This window comes from Etheostoma cragini, unplaced genomic scaffold (assembly GCF_013103735.1).
Source record: "Etheostoma cragini isolate CJK2018 unplaced genomic scaffold, CSU_Ecrag_1.0 ScbMSFa_3334, whole genome shotgun sequence".
In the NCBI taxonomy this organism is placed as follows: Eukaryota; Metazoa; Chordata; class Actinopteri; order Perciformes; family Percidae; genus Etheostoma; species Etheostoma cragini.
In genome coordinates this window covers 1-2,112 of record NW_023267592.1, presented here as the reverse complement: position 1 = coordinate 2,112, position 2,112 = coordinate 1, and the positions used below count along the sequence as shown (strand labels likewise).

Below are 2,112 nucleotides of genomic sequence, written 5' to 3'. Positions count from 1 at the left end.
CCTGGCTGTGTGTGTGCGTGTTTGTGTGTGTGTCCCTGGCTGTGTGTGTGTGTGCGTGTGTGTGCGTCCTTGGCTGTGTGTCCCTAGTGTGTGTGTATAGAGTGAGTGTGTAGCCACTCTAGAGTCATAGTGTGTGTTTTCTGACCACGGTGTGGAATCTTTAAGTAATCAATTAGACATCTCGTTAATGACGAAAAGCGACGCCCTTAGCGACGCCCTTAGCGACGCCCTAAGCGACGCCCTTAGCGACGCCCTTAGCGACGCCCTTAGCGACGCCCCCCCCCTCGTCTACCTCCTTCTCCTTCTTCTTCTTGTCGTCGTCCTTCTTCTTCTTGCTCTCGGGGATCAGGTCGTCCAGCCAGCTCAGCTCTCTCTTGGTGAAGCAGAAGTCCAGAAGCTTCCGGATGAACACCAGCGCCAGGACCTGCAGCAGGGACCGCTCCGTCACCATGACAACCAATGATTAATAAATCAAGACGCCGCAACAACAGCTGACCGGTTACCGGGTTTAACATCCCGCTCTCCTCCAACGGAAACTTAAGGCTTTCTTCTTCTATTCATTTAGATTAGTGGCCTGAGCTGCAGGACAGCGTCTTCAAAGACATGAGACATGCGTCTATGAGACATGCGTCAATAGGACAAACGTCAATAAGACATGCACCAATAGGACATGCACCAATAGGACATGCACCAATAGGACATGCACCACATGCACCAATAAGACATGCACCAATAAGACATGCACCAATAGGACATGCACCAATAAGACATGCACCAATAGGACATGCACCAATAAGACATGCACCAATAGGACATGCACCAATAAGACATGCACCAATAGGACATGCACCAATAGGACATGCACCAATAGGACATGCACCACATGCACCAATAGGACATGCACCAATAAGACATGCACCATTAGGACATGCACCAATAGGACATGCACCAATAGGACATGCACCAATAGGACATGCCACATTAGGACATGCACCAATAGGACATGCTTCGATAAGACAAACGGCAGTAAGACATGATTGTTCTTTCTCCAAATGATCTTATTTTGTCTCATTATGTCTTCTTGTCCGTGTTGTCTCACCATCATGGGGAAGACGACGGCGGCGGCCGAGGCCTTGATGGTCCACAGGACGATGAGACAGGTGAGCTGCAGCACGGTGAAGACGTGGACCTTCCACAGGGGGACGTAGCGCAGGTAGATCAGGTCCGGCTGGTGCTTGGCCGGCATGCCAAACAGCTTGATCCGGTCAAACAGCTGAGGGACGGACAGAGGACACACAGACATCAGGACAGAGACAGAGGACACCGAGACGTCAGAGAACAGAGACATCAGAGAGACAGAGACATAAAAGACGTCAGAGGACACAGACACCAGAGACACAGACACCAGAGGACACCAAGACATAAGAGGACAATGATGTCAGAGGACACAGAGACATCAGGACAGAGAACACAGAGGACACAAGAGACGTCCGAGGACACACAGACAGAGGACACAGAGACATCAGCGACACAGACTGATGCAGAGAGGGAGACAGAGAGAGAGAGAGACAGAGAGAGAGAGACACAAGGACAGAAAGTGAGTGAGGGAGAAGGAAAGACAGAGAGAGAGACAGAGAGAGAGACCAACCTGAATCCCTTTGAGCGAGGACACCCCCATGTAGAGGAAGACTCCGTACAGGACCGGCATCGGGATGAACTGGAGGACAGAGAGACAAAAACCATGAAGAGACATTTTCCCGTTTCCTGGACACAGAACTGATGATGTCACAGATCCTAAGTGTCTCTCTGGCGTCCACGCCCCCCCCCACCTTGAGGGCGGAGGTCATGAAGACGGAGCAGCCCATCAGGACGAAGATCATGAAGCCGGTGACGCGCTGCTCCAGGATGCCGAGGAAGCGCGGCTGCTCGCCGGGCGCGGCGCACTCCGACTCCATCTTCAGGCTGTTGACGTGCGAGATGGAGAGCACGGTCGCCGCCACGAACCACGGCAACCCCATGATGGAGCACACGCCCAGCATCACCCCCACCACCAGCAGGTCCAGGTGGTAGCCACAGCCCTTCTACAGAGAGAGGGGGGGGGGGGGGGGGGGG

At 53.3% G+C, this 2,112-nt stretch overlaps 1 protein-coding gene across 1 annotated transcript; it reads right to left on the bottom strand.

Annotated features, from left to right (window-relative positions):
- Positions 1-229: 229 nt before the first annotated feature.
- Positions 230-2,081, bottom strand: LOC117940803 (sodium bicarbonate cotransporter 3-like; the record flags this gene model as incomplete). The annotated part of the gene is made up of 4 exons (XM_034865949.1): positions 230-424; positions 1,100-1,273; positions 1,649-1,717; positions 1,830-2,081. Coding segments are annotated over 4 exons (690 nt in total), but the record flags the coding sequence as incomplete, so codon positions are not given.
- Between the last annotated feature and the right edge of the window lie 31 nt (positions 2,082-2,112).